The 17,355-nt window shown below is 39.5% G+C and overlaps 1 protein-coding gene across 1 annotated transcript; it reads left to right on the top strand.

The window, feature by feature from the left end:
* Positions 1-4,659: 4,659 nt before the first annotated feature.
* Positions 4,660-16,285, top strand: ppp2r1ba (protein phosphatase 2, regulatory subunit A, beta a). Its single transcript, XM_066661519.1, has 15 exons — positions 4,660-4,870; positions 6,563-6,653; positions 7,044-7,144; positions 7,252-7,484; positions 7,999-8,146; positions 8,352-8,507; positions 10,822-10,936; positions 11,114-11,184; positions 12,198-12,332; positions 12,993-13,166; positions 13,519-13,579; positions 13,845-13,999; positions 14,344-14,486; positions 14,885-14,976; positions 15,067-16,285. The coding sequence occupies exons 1-15, from the start codon at positions 4,793-4,795 to the stop codon at positions 15,081-15,083; spliced, it is 1,770 nt and encodes a 589-aa protein (XP_066517616.1). The 5' UTR covers positions 4,660-4,792; the 3' UTR covers positions 15,084-16,285.
* The last annotated feature ends 1,070 nt before the right edge of the window (positions 16,286-17,355 follow it).

Raw genomic sequence — 17,355 nt, 5'->3', positions numbered from 1 at the left:
TGTTATTATCACAACCTTAATTTACAACTGTCTTCTGCAGAGAGACACACTCCAAATAAGTGCACATACCAGCAGCTGTTTTACGACATGAATGAGGTCAAATGTTTAATTCAGTGCACCTCTGCATAATGTCTTTGGTGTTTTCATTCTATAAATGCTTTATGGTCAATTAGTTGTCTTGGTGACTCTGGGTCTAAAATAAAGGGGAAAAGTGTGTGGCACAAAATGTTAGCTAATTCCAGATGTTTTCTCATGTATTTTTTCACTGTACTGCAGTGATATGACAGTTCCATCAGGCCATGGCTTCAGGAGCTTACCTTAAAGGGTCTGTACAAGGGTAAACATTGTTAGTATCTAAATGATTCGCTACCACGCTACCTGGTGGGAATGATTGTGCATGTGATGCATCCTAGATGTATATTCATCATTGAATCAGTAACATAATTTTAAAGACTAAAGTATTATTATTTTTAAAATAACGTGAATACCTAATTTCATCCAAACACAAAACCTTTTACCTGTCTGTGAGCGAGGTCAACACTGCTAGTTTGATTGGCCAGGCCTCAGAGATGAGTAGGTTTAAGTGCATTGTGTTAGCCATTTGACCTCCATGGATCAGCCACCTGGCTCTGTCTGTCGGCATGCGTCAGCATAACCCCAGCAGCCTCTTAAAACTATAAGCTGGTTGTTGTATTGTTTGCATTATATGGGACTTGGGGTAACCTGCTTAGGCCCTTGTAGTTTGATGTACTGTTTAGTGGTGTACGGTGCCTGTTTGTGATTATTGGGAACCCTTATGGCCAAAACCAATCTTATCTCTCTAATTAATACCCTTATGTAGGCTAAACAAGTACGATTTGATTTGTTAATTAGTTGCAAAACATTTGAAACAGAAAATAAATTTATATATCATCCATCTCAGATGAAAACTCTGCAGAAGCTGATACTGATGCCAATATACACATTTATAAAATACAAAAAGATAAGATACTTTTCAATTAATATGTATTAAATATTATTTCTCATCATTTCAAGCCTTAACCCTGTTTCACTGTTTTTTTTTTCTTCACTGTTCTCCCTGTTTCACGTTTATTTATCTAACTTGTCCTTCCAAAGACTGGTCACAGCTTTAAACACATTTTTAAAAAAAGTTGAATAAAATAATTTAATTAAGCAAACTAACAAACAAATAAATAAATAAATGGAAGTTCAAGCAAAGGGTTAAAAACAAAGATGTGGACCTTTAGCAGCAGTGTAACTGTTCAAAAATACAGAAATAAGATTGCCTTAAGTGTGCTTTTGTGTTTCTTCACACTGTCAAATCTGACCAGCATATGTTTGTACATGGTTATCAGCCGAGAGAGAGAGAGAAAGAGAAAGAGATGAGAATTTATGTGGATTTCATCCACCAATATTTATCAGCAAACTGATGAAATATTGAAATATTCATCATGATGATGAAATATTAGTTGGTTGCTCTTATACTTGGGTTACATTGAAATGGTGATTGTTTCTTGCAACCAAATCTCAACCACAGCATCTATTAACAGCAAGACTGACTTTGACTGACCTCAGATCAGTGTGGAAGTGCAACAAAATTGACTGAGTAAGTGTGTGGTAGAGTAATAATGTGCTGAGAGATCACCGGTGAAAGAGGACACAGAGACCTGAATAATGGATGATGATGTGTTTGAATCGAACACAAATTAGCAAATGAATGGGTGACAGATGGTCGACATTCATTTTGATCACACAGCAAGCTATTTTCTTCCTTTTTAAATGGATCAGTGATGTGTTCAATGTTGAGTTCACCTGCTGAAAGAGCTATTTCAGCCAGGACGCAGAGCTCATAAACTGCAGCCAGAGTTCTCTATTATTCATGTACTTCTTTGCATGGGGAATTTTAATGAAAGAACTTGATCAGACACACGTGTTGGTTCTCCTATGTATTCATCCATCAGATATAACGTCACTGAGCACCAAATGTAACAGCAAGTTCACGATTGTGATCAAAAAACACATAAAATTCAGATGTTTCCTCGCCATTTGCTAACTCTCCAGTCAGTTTGCATATTCAAAACCTGTCTAATGTGTTAACGAAGCCCCAGTGTCTCTAAATGATAAAAAAAAACACTGTCTCAGTCTGGAATGCTGGTGTCTCTCTGGTATCTCTCTCTTTCTCTGCTTATGGCAGAGGAAGGAACTCCAAACATTGAAAAGCACAAACTCGAAATGAGGATTGCTCTATTCTTGCTCCATATGTAGGTAATATTGACTTATTTTTGCTGTTTCAGATCACTTTAAGTGGAAATGTCTTCAAACTCGGGAGATGGCTACCTGCATTACCATAATTTTTTCAAAACTTAACAAATCGAGTTACAAATGAGTATCTGTGGTAATTCAAACAGTGAATAAAACCTCACGAATAAAACTTCAGTCAAACAATGTTATTTTTCCCTTAAACATACACTATATTCTATGAGGAGTTTGGTGTGTTCTCCCCGTTTAAGCGTGGGTTTCCTCTGGGTGCTCCGGTTTCCTCCCATGGTCCAAAAACACAAGTTGACAGGTGAACTGGCTACTCAAAAAACTGTCCCTAGATGTGAGTGAATGTGTGAGTGTGTGTCACCCTGCGATGGACTGGTGCCCCCTCCAGGGTCTGTCCCTGCTTTGCGCCCAGTGATTCTGACCCGCTGCAACCCTGAAATGGATAAGCGGTTAAAGACATTGAATTAATGAACCCAAATCCTTGAATTCAGATGTTCCAATCACTTCCATGGCCACAGGTGTATAAAAACAAACACCTAGGCATACAGACTGCTTCTACAAACGTTTGTGAAAGAATGGGTTGTTCTCAGGAGTTCACTGAATCCTCTGAAAGGATGCTGCCTGTGCATCAAGTACAATCGTGAAATTCTCTCGCTATTAAATATTCCACAGCCAACTGTCAGTGGTATTATAGTAAAGTGAAGGCAATTGGGAACAACAAAGTCAATTGCTACAGACCTCCAAACATGTGGCCTTCAGATTAGCTCAAGAACAGTGCATAGGGAACTTCATGGTATGGATTTCCATGGCCAAGCAGCTGCTTCCATGCCTTACATCACCAAGTGCAATGCAAAGCATCGGATGCAGATGTGTAAAGCAAACCAACACTGGACTCCAGAACAGTGGAGATATGTTCTCTGGAGTGAACTGGCAATCTGACAGGTAAGTCTGGGTTTGGCGGTTGGCAGAACAGTACTTGTGTGACTGCATTTTGCCAAGTGTAAAGTTTGTTGGAGGGGGCATTATGGTGTGGGGGTTGTTTTTCAGGAGATGGGCTCAGCCCCTTAGATCGAGTGAAAGGAATTAATTCTTAATACTTCAGCATACCAATAGATTTTGGACAATTACATGAACCCAACACTGTGGGAACATTTTGAGGATGGCCCCTTCCGGTTCCAACATGACTGCAAACAAGTGCACAAAGCAAGGTTCATAAAGACATGGATGAGCGAGTTTGGTGTGGAAGATCTGGCCTGCAGAGTCCTGACCACAAACTGATAAAACACTTTTGGGATTAATTACAGTGGAGACCAGGCCTTCTCTTAGAGCATCAATATCTGACCTCACAAATTTTTGAACTGTCAAAAATTCCCATAAATACACTCTTAACCTCCTAAGCCTTCCCAGGCTTCCCAGAATTGAAGCTGTTATAGCTGCAAAGGGTGGGCCATCATCATATTAAACCCTATGGATTAGGAATGGGATGTCACTCAAGTTCATGCGTGCAAACGCAGCCAAGAAATTACTTTTGACAATATGTACCTTATACCATGGGTTTACCTTATGCCACCTTAAAAGACTCGCCACGTAGAACTGCGTTTCCCCACAATCATAGACGTTCCCTTTAAATGATGTTCACCCAGTTATTTTTCTTACTGCACAAATAACAAATTCACAGATATTATACAAAACATGGTGAATAGCTGAATTCTGGGTTTGTGAAACAGACCTTAAACAAATTCAGTTAAATTATGGGAACTGATGCCAATTTTTAGATCAAATAGAGGAAACAAATATGAAATTGCCTACAATTAGAACTGAAATTGTGTAATTTACAATTGTGCTCAGTGCACCTTAAAATTACATAAGTTCACCTGAAAATATATAGAGAGTGAGAAAACAGGGAGAGTATGGGAGGTAAATCCTACCAAAATTAAAATTGAAATGAAAACAATAAAATGAAAATGTTTTTTTCCCAACGTGTTTGCAAATATCATGAAAAATTTTAAAAATGAAATTAAGTAACTTTATTTGCAGTTTCATTTTTCACTCAGGCATGGGTCAGAACACAGGGCACAGAAGTGATTTCATTTCATTTTTAATTTTGTCATGATATTTGCGCACACGTCTGAAAAAAGAAATGGCAACACGGTATTTGCATTTTCATTTTATTGTTTACATTTCAGTTTTAATTTTGGCAGGATTTACCTCCCATAGGAAGAGAGCCCTAGCTGGAGACATCCCTTTATAATAAAATGAAGGCGTGGGAATTACATTCATAATTTTTTGTGAAAGCCTTATCAATCCTCTCAAGTATTTTTATCTCGTTCCCACATATAAACAAGTCGTTCGCATGCCTTAATCTTACTCTGAAGGGGTGCTCTTCAGCAAGGCTATGAAATGTGTCTGTCTCTGTCATTGGTCTCAGGTCGTTGTTGCTACGTTCTTTAGTTCGTTGTGAAGGAGCCTGAGCCCCTGCCTGTGTTTGAGGAAAACCCCGTAGCAGCCCCCAGCCGCAGACACGATGGCGGGAGCGGACGGTGACGACTCTCTTTACCCCATCGCGGTGTTAATCGACGAACTAAGGAATGAGGACGTACAGGTGAATGAATATGCACCTCGTTCTAAACTGTGAAACCGTTTAAACAACGCGCAGAACTAGTGTTGTGTTTGGACACAATGACCCTCGAAGGAAACTCGGGCCTCCATTAGCTTAGCTTATTTTGTTAGTGATTTCAGTCGGCAATTTTTTATTTTCCCGTTCCACCTTTAATTGTTGCAGTAATTGATGCTACATTCTAGCAGTGTATGGTGTATCTTATTATTCACACGTTTGGTTCCACATTAAATATGATCTCCATTTACAATATTGTGGCAGAATGAGTTCATGTTGAATTGAAATTGCCTCGCCACCTTAAATCAAGCAGGGATTGCATGTAACTGCTGGAGCATTTAAGGTGGATCGGAAAACTTCAAAAGGAAGCTAACTAGCCTCATCCGCTAACGTTCATTCATGGGAATATATGGATAAATACCTTACACAGAGCAGAGAGAGGGTACTATTTAGTGTTCAGCGAAACTCATTACTTGATTTAAATTTATTCTTTAGAGTGCCACGCTGTTTGTTTTCAGGGAAATACAACGGAAGGCTAGTATTTTTCACAGCATTCAGCGGCTTGACAGCATTTAGCATTTTGGCAGCATTCAACAGCATTCCTACCTATATATATATACACAAATAGCTATTTGAATACATGTATTGTATAGTGTTAGAAGCTACACAGTACACATGATGAGAGAATTCGTTAGCTGCCTTAAAAAATCTGAACATAGAAAAGTTCAACCTGAACAAGATTTAGCAATCTGAACTGTGATTAATCTTGAGCACATCCATAAGCATAACATCCTAATGTGTCATCCCGTTGTTAAAAGTCTGTACAAGTAAAAAATTACGAAATCCCCAAGCATCCCATTGGGGAAAAATGGGCGTGTACTCTCTCTCGCAGTAAGTGTATTTAGTTGCTGAAAGATTCAAGCACCTTTCAGACAGAAAAAGCAAAATCAGCCTGAAAGATGCATGGGGAAAAATTATAGCTGGAGTTGGGATTACCATCAGAATGATGAATAAAGATTTGCATTTTGGATTGTCTTTTGTTAAATCTGTGTTTGTGTGATATTTTTAAAAAGCAGTGTTTCTTCCAGAATCATATCTATGCCTAAAATGATCCAGACTTTGAGCTAGAGTGGGTTCTACATTTATGGTTTGATACCAAAATCTGAGAACCTTTGTCTCATCTGACAAGTTTTGAATTTAAACACAGACCAGATCTGATTTAGGTCAAAGCACATCTTTTTGGATGTACAAAACTCTTCTCTCAGGATTCACTGTTTTTTTCCCCATATATTTATTTTCTTATTAATGGATGTTGATGAATTATGTCAACAGCACATAGGTAATTGGAGTAGGTTACTTCAACATTTTAATGAAAATAGGAGTAAAGGGAATGGATGAGCTGAAGTAGGGGAAATGCATTGGAAGTTCTGTTAAAAATGTCAGACTTGCTGTGAGAAGTCAAGTGGAATATGAACCTGACACATACTTGGGAAATGACTTTGCAGCCTACTGTGACCAGTTCAGTTTGAACAGTTCTTTCATGCTGTACTCCTGAATTTTTATTGTGATTTGTTTCGACATTTTAACTCTGCTATGTGAAGGGAAAAGGACTGGGTCCTTTTTATTTTTGTAGCTTTGTTATTAAGGCTTGGTTATTAATGTCGGTTGTTTCTGAAACAGTTGAGGCTGAATAGCATCAAGAAGCTATCCACGATTGCTCTGGCATTGGGAGTGGAGAGGACACGCACTGAACTTCTCCCATTCCTTACAGGTATTCAAGTTTTACACGACTGATTCACTCTTTGTTTTTTCATATTTCTGCAGTGGCAAATATGTGACAGTTTTAGCTTCCACCCATAATTTTGTTTAAAGGAAAACAGGTTAAAGTTAAATATTATAAAAAATTATTTAATAAAATAGTAAACATTGAATTATTAGGTAATGTGAAATAATCGCATGAATATGCTTGCTGTGTTTGAAGTTTCACCCTATTTGAAAGATGTAATTTGTGATTAATTGTTAAAGTAATATGAAAAACTCACAACACTTGGCAGTTTACCTGCGTTTGGCAAGTATTATTTTAGGTTGCTGCATGGTAATTTTCATGATATTGGTAGTGCGTCAGTTTTAACAGCTGATTTCTTGTGCATACTGGTTCTAGATACTATCTATGATGAGGATGAAGTGCTGCTTGCCCTCGCTGAACAGCTGGGCAACTTTACGATGCTGGTTGGAGGACCTGAATATGTGCACTGCCTTCTTGTAAGTGCAAATTCATTAATCAGAACAAGCTTTAATGCTTTTCAGAATTAGGCTTCTTCGAATAATCCTTTCTTTTTTTCTTTTTTGTTGTCCTCTTGTGACTTAAGCCACCTTTGGAGAGCTTGGCAACAGTGGAGGAGACAGTGGTGCGGGACAAGGCAGTGGAGTCTTTGCGCAAGATCTCCCATGAACACTCGCCCGTGGACCTGGAGGTGCACTTTGAGCCACTGGTGAAACGTCTGGCGAGTGGTGACTGGTTCACTTCCCGCACATCAGCCTGCGGTCTCTTTAGTGTCTGCTATCCACGAGTCTCCAGCACTGTCAAAGCTGAGATTCGCCAGTAAGTTGCCTGTTTGACTCTTATGTATTAATATTATTGAAGCAGTGATATCGTCCAATAGGCATACAGCCGTATGAATGTTTGTACTGCTGCATTTCTTGCTGTATTGGCATTTGCTTACACATGAGTTTTCCTGGCATTTACTTGTTTTGTGTTGGGTCTCCTGCAGGTTAATTGCCTGGTTAACTTTATCTAAATTTCCAATTTGGCTCATATTCTCACCCTTACTGTGTAATTGCTATTAAATATCCAGGGAAATGTTCATGTCATAAAGAGGCTATGAAAGGCCATAACTCTTCCGTGATGAATAATTTTTTTCTAAACTGCAGCAGATTAAGATGGGTTGATTTTTAAATGAGATGAACCCAGGCTGATAAAAGGCAGAAAACACCTGCATGAGCTGTAATATTTAAGGAATGTAGTTTGACATGCAGATTTGCAGCTTTTTTTTAATAACAGTATCTTTTGAAGGTCTCTGTCTAAAACAGATATAATCAAATCGATTCTTTCTCAGGCATTTTCGTAACCTCTGCTCTGACGATACGCCTATGGTGCGTCGTGCTGCTGCTTCCAAGCTGGGCGAGTTTGCCAAAGTCTTGGAGTTGGAATACGTCAAGAGTGACATTATCTCTCTCTTCACTGCACTGGCCTCTGATGAACAGGTCAGTATCTCATGCCTTCTTGGGCATACATCATAAAACTTAGAAAGATATGATGAAAGACATTCCTCAGGCCTTGTCACTCTTCAACAGCACTTTGTGTTCCATTATATTTATGGCACCATTGTGACATTGAAGAATAGCTCGATATTAATATTAGTCTGATTGTGTTTTTCATGCAACTGACCGCACGTGGTGTTTATTGCAGGACTCTGTGCGTCTCTTGGCTGTGGAGGCATGTGTCAGCATTGCCACTCTGCTGCCTCAGGAGGATTTGGAGACTCTGGTTATGCCAACCTTGCGCCAAGCTGCTGAGGACAAGTCCTGGAGGGTGCGCTATATGGTGGCTGACAAGTTTTCTGAGGTAAGAGGAATGCGTGGTATCTGATTATGATAATAGGGGCTAATAGTTGTTGTGTGACGATGCTCAGTCACAGCTTTGATTTTGCTCTGGTCAACCACATGATAGTAAGTAAAAAGGAAGTGAATGATCTTTGACTTTAGTGTTGTTCCTCATGTTTCACCACAGACATAATGAGACGCGTGGTAAAAATTTATGACAAATTTCTGAGGCCTGTGTAGTCTTCACAGTTTGAATACAGCCACAGTGAATGTGATGTGGAAGGAAGTGGTTACACATATTTTACTAGTTGGTCAGATAATGTTTGTTTTTTTGTTATTGAATATTTTCTTGATGTTAAAAATGCATGAGCTGGAGGAAATTGAGGATGAGTTTCAAAGATAAGGCTTTTAAGCGTAACCTTCTTTGATCTGTTTGTTTGGCTGTCATCCACTACCAGTTTTTAACATGTCGCCAGATGTATGTTCTCTGTAATTATTGCAGTACTATTCAGTGGTTTATGTTATCACAGAAGATGGGACATCACTTTCAAGTTGAATAGTAATGGAGTTGATCATATGCTAGATTTGTAAGCAGTCTTGAATAAGATGGCTCTCTTCCATCACAGGCCTACACTTAGGCTTTGTCCTTAATGAAACCAATGCAACACCTATGTCTGTACTGCCCCTGAAGTTGTCAGACTGAAGCTTTAGAGGCCCCATGCACTCATGAACATGGTTTTACATATGCTTAACAGCCCCTAAATTAGATATCAAAAAAATAATCTGAATTGACATTCAGGACTTCTAATCAACACGATCTTGTCTATATCGATTATAGAGTTTATTTTTATTCTGTCCCCACTGTGCTCATGTACTGTCCCTTTAAAGCTATGCTACCAAGTTGTTGTTACGTGATTCTGCCCAATCTACCACATGGAAGCAACCTAAACACAGAGGCTGACCAAGCGAATCAAGCAGCTAGTACCAATAAAACCACAGCGTCTGTGCTGTGTGTTGACTATAATTAAGACGACACTGAACAAAAATAGGTCAAATGTAAACGATGAGAAAAAAAGTTTCAGCGACTAAAGCACAGTCACACACCAAATAAACAGTGCTCAAAAATGAGAGGAACTAGCTCCCAGTGACATTAGGAAAAAATATCCCATATTAAATACTGGAGCATATTTACAGTTTAAGACTCATCACTGAATTATGAGGGTCCAAAATACTAAATCAAAATTATTGTGATTGTGGTAAAGTGTACAATTAATCGTGCTCGTATCGTATGCTCATATCGCCCAGCACTAACTTGCCCCCTTTTTTTGGGCTTATGCATATGCACCGATGCCTGTAAATGCACAACTGTGTCTGCCGTGTGGCCATTTTTCACAGTTTCTGGGATTAAATTTCTCTGTGGTGAAAACTAATTCAAAATATCAGCAATGCTCCGTACATGCACACAGATAGCGGTGCGAACACACACAGCAGGTTAAATGACAGAAATATACACTCAATCACCACAGTGCAGGAACCCTTATTTAAAACACACAAAAATAGATATCAAGTCATTCAGCGTCTGAATGTATTACTGAAACAAGATCATAAACGATTACAAACACGCTCTCTCCCTTGCTCGCTTGCAGCCACTTCATGCCGCTCTCTCCCTCACTCTCCAAAAGAAACCTGGCGCTGCAGTAATTGGCGCCCCTCTAGAAACCATTCATGCGGAACTAGCAGTAAATCGTTGATAAAAAATATAAATGAACTACAACTAAAACTGAAATATAAAGTTACAGAAATGTCCAAATACTGAAGAAAAAGCTTGTTCTGTGACAACTTATGATAATGTGAGTTTGCTTTAATTACAAAAATATAAATTTATTGGTTATTAATATCGCCATCAGCTACTTCAACTACTCTAAGGTGCTAATTATCGCTTATCGTACCAGCCCAAAAAATTAAAAAAACCAGTGCATCCCTATTCTAGTCCATTGATGTTTTGTTTGAAACTGGTTGACTGAAAGTGTCTTAAAAAGAGAGGATGTAACCTGATGAGAGGCAAGAGTGACATTCCAAGATTTAGGGCTTCTCCTATGCCAGTTTTATTAGCTCCCTGGCCATGGTGTTATATACATGCCATAACATTTTGCATATTTAAGAATATACTATTCAGAATAAATTATTGTATAACGTATATTATGGCTTTGTGTGAACTAACATCTTTTTTTCATAACTTTACCAAGTTCTAGTGCGCATATATACTGGCGTCGGTGTTGTCTTATTTTCTATTATGTGGATTATATCAGTTGGTGCTTTTGTCTGTAAATTTACAGTTGCAGAAGGCGGTTGGTCCAGAAATCACTAAGAATGACCTTGTACCAGCTTTTCAGAACCTTCTCAAAGATTGTGAGGCTGAGGTGCGGGCTGCAGCTGCTAATAAAGTCAAAGGTAAATTTGGAAAACTGAATTTATTTTTTTTATTTATTTATACATTAAGCTCTTATTTTTACTGCTAGTTTAGGCATGCAAAATCAAGTTTGTGTGCCATTTGCAAGAATGTGTATTGGGGTTCATTCAAATCATTCATGTATTTTTCCTTTATATATTTTATCTGTTGCTCATCAGAATTCTGTGAGAATTTACCAGAAGACAGCCGAGGAACAATCATCATGACTCACATTCTGCCCTGCGTCAAGGTACATTTGTCATGCAGTTGCCAGCCAACTGTATCACTAGACTTCTAAAGAGCTTCTGTAGCCTATATGCTGTGTTGTTCATCTTGTTGCTTGTGCCTGTTCTGTATCGCACCACCCCCTCCCGCCCCCCCATGAGTGTTTTCTGACATGTAGCCTTTATGCACTTTGGGAGTCTGGCCCTCAAGAGCTTGTTCAGCACTCTAGAAATTGCAGATTCTGTGTAATTTGCCTAAGAAATTAGAGCTTTCTATTGGTGCTCAGACTGGCAGCTAACTTTCTGACTCAGCATCTGTCCCTGGTGTAATCAGCTAAGACTTAAACAAGATCACATTTGAATGACCCACTGTGTCTCAGCCCTGACCTTCTGTTAACAGCAGGAAGGCAGCAGTGGTTGCTTGAACACAGTTGGTGCATTTCTACATTGACGAATAGATATCAGTTGCTGTCACGTTGCGTGTCTTTTACTACTATGTTAGTATTTACTTCTGTAAAATAACAGATAGAATATTGAATGGAATTAAGATTCTTTAGTCTATTGCTGATCTTGAATTTACTGTTACTTCACTTTGTTTACACTGTTTTAAAGAGTACTTTAGCCCCTTACTGCCAATCTGAATTAAGATAATTTACATATCAGGCCAAAAAAAATGGTTATGTGATCATTTAGGTCAAGCAACAATTACTAATTTTTACATTACTTGAGCAACAGCAAAGTAAAAAATTTAAACCAAAAACAAGCCAAATTAAGTTTCCTCAAACTCGCTATAGGAGAGAAACTTTCCTGCTGATTCATATGTTCTCTCACCCCCTCTGTGTGCTATGGTTCAGCATGATTCATAATTGCAATTAAACTGTATAATGTCTAATTACAGGGTTTAGTGCAGGGGTAATATTTCATTTAGTCCTAATGACTCATGTAGTTTGAGTTGTGGGGGCTGTTAATGTTGGATTTTACAGCTGTCAAATATCTCATTAACATTCCAGAGTCTTGTTTTGCATGTCTGTATTGACAGGAACTGGTTTCAGATGCGAATCAGCATGTCAAATCAGCACTAGCTTCAGTGATCATGGGTTTGTCAACCATTCTGGGCAAGGATAACACGATCGAGCACTTGCTGCCTCTCTTCCTCGCACAACTCAAGGATGAGGTAAGGCCCTCAGATCAAACCGCCACAGCCCTGTTTGTGGTCTCTCTGTGTGCTTTTTGTATGTATGTGTATGACCTAGACCAGACTTCAGTGAGATGATCTGCGTCATCTTGTAGCCACAGGCAAGCGTCCCTTTTACTATTGGTCACTTTGATCCAGCAGGCCAGCGGGAAGCATTGAAGTGAGGGATGAATGGATGAGTGCTGTGCAGTTTTCTCCTATTTCATCTCTGCGTGGTTCTCTTTATTGCTCCCTTCAGGCCTGTGGGTCTGCATTGTTCCTTTCCTCCTTAGCTGAGTCTTTGAACATGTTTTTCTCCCCCTTTTCAACAGAACAGACAACTAGAATAAAAGCTGCTGAGGCTATAAGTGTTTAATACAGTGAGAGCTCCAGTTTGCAGTTTAGGAAATCAACAGGTTAAAGTTAAATTAATCATTTTAATATAAATTAAAATGTTTAGGTGTAAATAGGCATTCAGTAGGACTTTGATTTTTAAGAGGTTTAAAATAAATTTGCTCAATGTTGTTCATGCAGCAGTAATGGGAACCAGACGTCGGAAAGTTGTGATTTTTTTTATTTTTTTTTATTTCAGAGTCATTTTTATTGCTGTGCACCATTGCAAGTCCAGTCTTTGACAAGCTTTCATTTTCTCTCTTTCAGTGTCCAGAGGTGCGTCTGAACATCATCTCTAATCTAGACTGTGTGAATGAAGTCATTGGGATACGCCAGCTCTCCCAATCTCTTCTCCCTGCAATTGTGGAGCTGGCAGAAGATGCCAAGTGGAGGGTGCGGCTAGCTATTATTGAGTACATGCCACTTCTTGCTGGCCAACTGGTGAGTCTCAGTCCATTCTGCAGTCTGGTTCCTCTAATGGGACATACTTTGTTGTGACAGGCTCCTTTACCTTAAACCTAATGTAATCTTATGTAGATGTTTAGCCTTTAATGGCAAGTTTTAATGCTAATTTATGTTAATTTGGTTCAAGTAAATCCCATCCATCAGCAAAACCGGTGTCACAGCCTCTATGCTTTGGGCCTGACCTTTTAAATTGATGTTTGCTCCAGTTTACTTGCAGATAATTCATTTATGTAGGCAGGACTCTCCTCCAGAGTTGATTGTAAAGTTTGTGTTCATGAGAGTAATGCATTAGATTTTTTAAAAAAATGTTTTTTCTCATTCCCTTCAGGGAGTGGAGTTCTTTGATGAGAAACTGAATTCTCTGTGCATGGCATGGCTTGTCGATCATGGTACGTTGACCCAAAGAATATATTCATAGTAATATATAGGTAGTTGGAGATTTGTGGCATTATTTAGACCTCAAGATCATAGGCATTCTTTATCCACATGTATAATATAAATGCGTCATTTGCTTGACGATATGCTTTAAGCACAGCTACGGCTGGTCATTTAGAATGGATGCTTTGTATGTTATTTTTTTATTTAAACAAATGTACAATCAACCTAATCTCAGTTCTCTGTGTAAAATGGTTTTCTAACTTTTGCTTTGTACAGTATACGCCATCAGAGAGGCAGCCACGTGCAACCTAACAAAACTTGTGGAGAAGTTTGGAGCTGAATGGGCTCAGAACACCATAATACCCAAAGTGTTGGGCATGGCAAATGACCCCAACTACCTGCACAGGATGACCACTCTTTTCTGCATCAACGTGAGTCTGCCTCTCCGACACAAATGGTTGCTGACTCACCCTTGCAATGACAGCAAAGGAGTGCAGTTGCTATGGCAACAATGCAAGACCTAGGGCTTAAGCACCTTTGGGGAGTAGGAAGTTGAAGTAGAAGGAAGTATGAACTGGACTAGAAATCAGTTTCTGTGACTAAACGGCCAAAGAATGGAAGTGTTGTTTAAAGCAAATAAGCCTCCATTTCCTCCATTCTATCAGTGACTCAGTGATTTGTATAGTCACTACCGCCATGCACTCAGTGACTAACCCTTCACATGAGGAGATGCCGTCCATTCACGTAAGCACCCTTGTTTGCATGTATCTTTCAGGCCCTCTCAGAGGCGTGTGGCCAGGAGATCACCACCAAACACATGCTCCCCGTTGTTCTGAAGATGTCCAACGACCAGGTGGCCAATGTGCGCTTCAATGTGGCGAAGTCTCTTCAGAAGATTGGCCCAGTTTTGGACAGCAAGTAAGCCTTCCAGTGTCATTTTAGGACAGGGGTGTCATACTGCAGTCTTGGTCTGCAGATCCACAGCATGACAGTTTAGCATTCTACCTCGTATCACATGACTAATTGAGCTCCTTAGCTGATAAAGACATTTATGTCTCCAGACAGAGCAGTATGAATGTTATTGAGATAAATTGTCACAGTACAAATTTCTCTATTAAGTTGTCACTGTGGCTGTAATGGTGAAAAGCTGTATGTTTAAATACATATAGACCAAGCTGAGAGCCTGAAAATAACATGTAGCAACAGTTAAATGCCTGGATACCAGCCCATAATGCTTTTATCTTATTGAAGAGACATAATGAAGAACCCTTGCTGTTAAAACCCTGTTTTGACTCACTGGGGCCTTTCTCTCACAGCTGTCTGCAGACCGAAGTGAAACCAGTATTGGAGAAGTTAGCTGCAGACCAAGACATAGATGTCAAATACTTTGCCCAGGAAGCCATAAGCGGTAAGCTGCTGCAATGAAGATGTGATTACAGCTCCATAAGTGGCTGTTGTTTTTGATGCAACTGATTATGGGTTCTCTCTTCTTCTGTAGTTCTTGCCCTGGCCTAATGGAACCACTGTTGGAACACCTTCCCCACCTTCACCTTATGCCAACGTCCACCATGCTGATCGTCATCCAGGATCGTTTATTGGACTGTAATTGGAGAGAGAACTTGTTCAGTTTGTCTCTCTAGTATTTACAAGTGATGGAGAACATCTCTCTGCTGTCCTTAGTGTTTGGGTTGAATGTGTCTCTCTCTATCTTTCTTTGTCTATCTCAGCCTTGAATGATCCTAAACACCTCATCCCATCTGATACTTCCTAACTACAGTTGGCGAGGCTGTCACAGATACACATGCAATTTCCATACATTTTAGTAGCTCACACCTCTCTTCTTGCTAAACCACCCTTCATGGGCAGCACTTTTAGATGTAGTCCTATATTTAATGAAGTGTTGTGATAAATACACAAGGTTAAATATTGGGGGAGATTATGATAATCTACAGACCCCAGTTAAAATCTACTTTTTAGTTTCTGTGTGCTATGAACAGAAGCTTATGGGCAATTCAAACTGATTCAGAGCTTGCATGGCTTGCTTTGACCAATGCGTGCATGTCCGGATTGATCATAGCTGACGGTAGAACAGCTTTTAGCTCTTTAGCCTGTGATTTTTCATCCAGCTAAAACAGGTGTGACTATAGAATATAAAGCTTGGGGTTTTCAGAATATCAGCTAGAGTAATTAATTGCTGCCTCAATGTGTAATACACTAGTTCTCAATTATAACTTAACAAAATAAAAAACTTTGTTCTACAAGGGACCACTGCGAACAGTCTCTTCCTCCAAAGTCATAATCCTGAGGAAGCGCCTACGGCTCCTTTACATTCGGGACGTTCTTTGCCAACTGCTGTTCTGCCATCAATCATCATTAATTTTAATTTCTTCTCTTGTTCATATGTTTTGATTGTTTATATTGAACAGATCTGTGTAAAGCTTGTCCTTTTGCTCTTAAGCTTCTGCATGAACCTCCTCTGCTGTAGGTAGAGCTATGTTTGAGTGAGAACGGAGAGCTCTGGGTGAGTTGACTCGACTCCCAGGCAAAATGTTTCCGTTATTAACTCGTACGCTTTGCCTGTGATACTTCTCTGCTTCAGAAAGCAGAATCCAACCCTTTTTGTTTTGTTTTTTTGTTTTCATTTTGTTTTATATGACCGTGAACCTACATGACCCTCTTGTAGAGGTCAAACCCAATAAAGAACCCAACAAACGCTGTCTATTCTTTTCTCTTTGTGATTTCTCAGAGGCTTGTGACGCTGAAATGTTCAGAAAATATTGACTTGTTGTGAGAGGAAGGATTATTGTGTTAACGTCCTTTTGAAATTTTACATCATCATGTTCAGATTTGTCAGGAACTGTGATGAATAGTAAAGCCAGTTTTCCTTTAGAACTGGTGTTGATCTTGAGTTTTAAAGATCCTAACAAGCCCTGCTGTGCACATCCTTATGAACTTTGGGTAATTTTGGTAAATGTTTTACACGCTTGGACAATTTATTTTTAGAGATCAGTTGCTCCTTTTTATTATTTTTTTTTATTTCCCCCCTTTTTTCTTTTCCCTTCTCCCCTCTTATTTGGACTGCAGTAGGTCTAGCAGAGCCCCGGTGAGAGCTTCATGATTGCAGGCAGAGCTTTTGTTCTGACAAGGCCGTTGTGTGTCTGGTGTAGATTGTGTGACAGCTGCTGTCGTGTGCGCTGGTGAACGGCTTGCTGCTGCTACATCACGACTCACCTTTAGAGTGTCGGCACAGCTTTACTCATCATCAGCGTCGATCAGCAGGGAAATTCAGCTCCCTCCTGCCACCACAGCTATTTAAGGAAAACTGCTGGCTCTCGCTGCTCGTTTGACCATTGTTTCTTTTTTTCCCCCTCCCCTCTCAAGGGCTTTGAAATGTTTATTTGCTGAAGGGTTTGATATGGTTGGGGTGGAGAACTGATTTGATGTATAGGCCAATGGACAGGTTTGCGGCAGATTGCCCTCCATCAGTGTTTTGTCCAGAGGGTAATACGCCAAAGAGAGGGCGTTATATTGTAATCTGATTTACGGATAAGTGCCGTCTGGCTGCTCCTGATGGCTCAGCCTGGCCTTCATGACAAGGTCCAGGGAGTTGGGTAGGTAACCTGCTGCAGCAGCCAGAGGAATCATTTTTTTTCTTTCTATATTCCTAAAAATATATTTATATGATTGTGATCTTTAAAACACATAGTTTTTCCATTGGGTGTAGGGACCAATGATGGTTACTGAAATTACTGATTCACTCAAGTGCATCAAAAAAAATTATTGTTCC

Source organism: Hoplias malabaricus, chromosome 2, assembly GCF_029633855.1.
Source record: "Hoplias malabaricus isolate fHopMal1 chromosome 2, fHopMal1.hap1, whole genome shotgun sequence".
NCBI lineage: Eukaryota > Metazoa > Chordata > Actinopteri > Characiformes > Erythrinidae > Hoplias > Hoplias malabaricus.
The sequence above is the reverse complement of the archived record's forward strand: the minus strand, read 5'-3'. Positions and strand labels throughout refer to the sequence as shown.

What these genes read in the sequence shown, in the direction of transcription:
- ppp2r1ba (XM_066661519.1), top strand. Translation starts at nt 4,793, where the DNA reads ATGGCGGGAGCGGACGGTGACGACTCTCTTTACCCCATCGCGGTGTTA. An exon ending in CACTTCTTGCTGGCCAACTG is followed by an intron (nt 13,167 to 13,518) that starts GTGAGTCTCAGT and finishes CATTCCCTTCAG; the next exon opens with GGAGTGGAGTTCTTTGATGA. An exon ending in GGCCCAGTTTTGGACAGCAA is followed by an intron (nt 14,487 to 14,884) that starts GTAAGCCTTCCA and finishes TTTCTCTCACAG; the next exon opens with CTGTCTGCAGACCGAAGTGA.